Source organism: Anarhichas minor, unplaced genomic scaffold, assembly GCF_050575085.1.
Source record: "Anarhichas minor isolate MPS153535 unplaced genomic scaffold, ASM5057508v1 ptg000007l, whole genome shotgun sequence".
NCBI lineage: Eukaryota > Metazoa > Chordata > Actinopteri > Perciformes > Anarhichadidae > Anarhichas > Anarhichas minor.
Genome location: NW_027466453.1, coordinates 18,968,828 through 18,970,297, shown reverse-complemented (window position 1 = coordinate 18,970,297; position 1,470 = coordinate 18,968,828). Strand labels below are relative to the sequence as shown.

General features: G+C 47.3%; 1 protein-coding gene across 1 annotated transcript; it reads left to right on the top strand.

Moving 5' to 3' along the window:
* On the top strand, positions 1-1,470 carry LOC142945307 (visual system homeobox 2; the record flags this gene model as incomplete). Its single annotated transcript, XM_076086723.1, has 3 exons — positions 1-256; positions 545-702; positions 1,051-1,470. Coding segments are annotated over 3 exons (834 nt in total), but the record flags the coding sequence as incomplete, so codon positions are not given.

Genomic DNA, 1,470 nt, shown 5'->3' with positions numbered 1-1,470 from the left:
TGGGCTCTTAACAGCATGGACATGTTTGGCCCAGGACAACTGGTATCTACTCTGCTGCCTGCAGTTTTCCATTCACCTGCAGCTCACTTTTTCCCTGCATTCCCAACCAGACTGGGCTCTCAACCTCAGATTCTGATCCCGGGGCCCTTTATCAGCTATGAATCCTTGAGGAATTATCTGCAGCCAGAGCCATGCAAGGAAGCTTTTCTCCTGGCCACACAGGCAGTCAGGATGGGGCCACTCACAGAGGGCATAGGTGAGTTCAAACTACATCATGCTGTGGCAGTAAAGACCAATGATACAGGACTGCAGAGCCAAACTGGCACAGTTTAACTACAGTCTGTTTTTAAGACAGTCAGTGAGTACCATCTGATCGCAATGTAAATGTTTACAAAAGATTGGCTAACAGCTCGTAACTAACAATCAATTATCAAGCAGTGTTAAAGTGCCTAATGATTGCTGTGCTAATTATCCAATCTAGAGCCATTAGTTCCTTGTCACCCGTTGGCGATTGTGTAATTGGTGCTTGCGCTGTGCTTTCCAGATGAACAGAGGCCAGTGAAGCAGCGTCGTGCACGGGCCAACTACAGCAGCTGGCAGCTGGAGGAGCTGGAAAAGGCCTTCGAGACCACCCACTACCCAGACATCTTCATGAGGGAAGCCCTGGCCCTCAGACTGGACCTCATCGAGGCCAGAGTACAGGTAATTGGCCCACTGAGCTCCTTCTGGACATGCTTGTTTCCTAGTGAACATTTACCCATTTTTGATCCCTTTATGAATATTAAAACAGTCATTGGTTTTTGTACTTGTTCCGCTTGTCTATACTGTTCGCGATATAGTCATGTCAGTTGACTTAAAATGTGAACATATCCTAAATGAAGTGCTAAATGGAAAAGGTTATTGAACTTTGACCTTAAATTAGAGCCAAATATCTTTTCCGTAATTTTGAAACTGCAACAAACCTTTACAAGTTGTTACACTGTTACACGTGTATTTATCTATTTCTACGTCACTATCATTTATATTTAGTGTTCCCTTATTTCTTTCTAGGTTTGGTTTCAAAACCGCCGTGCCAAGATGAGGCGGCAGCTGAAACTCCAGGGCCATCTTGGAGGGCCTTACGTAAAAAGAGACAATGATGAAACGCCTGAGAAAGCGAGCAGGAGTTTAAAACAGCAGACAGAATGTTCTAACGGCGAGCACTGGGAGAGACGACAGGAAGGAGAAAACTATCCATGGACAAAAACTGTGAGTGCTGCGCTGAGCGTGCGTATGCAGCCTGTGACCCAGAGGTCGGGGAAGTGGGAGAGGCCGGAGGGGCTGAGCTCAGATGAGCTCCGCTCCTGCAGCATTGCAAAGCTGAGGGCCAAAGCCAGAGAGCACGAGGCCGAGATCCACAGCACTGTAAACATGCCAGGAGGCGAAAGGCAGTCACAAACGCAGGAAGATGATGCCATGCACAGCGATTGA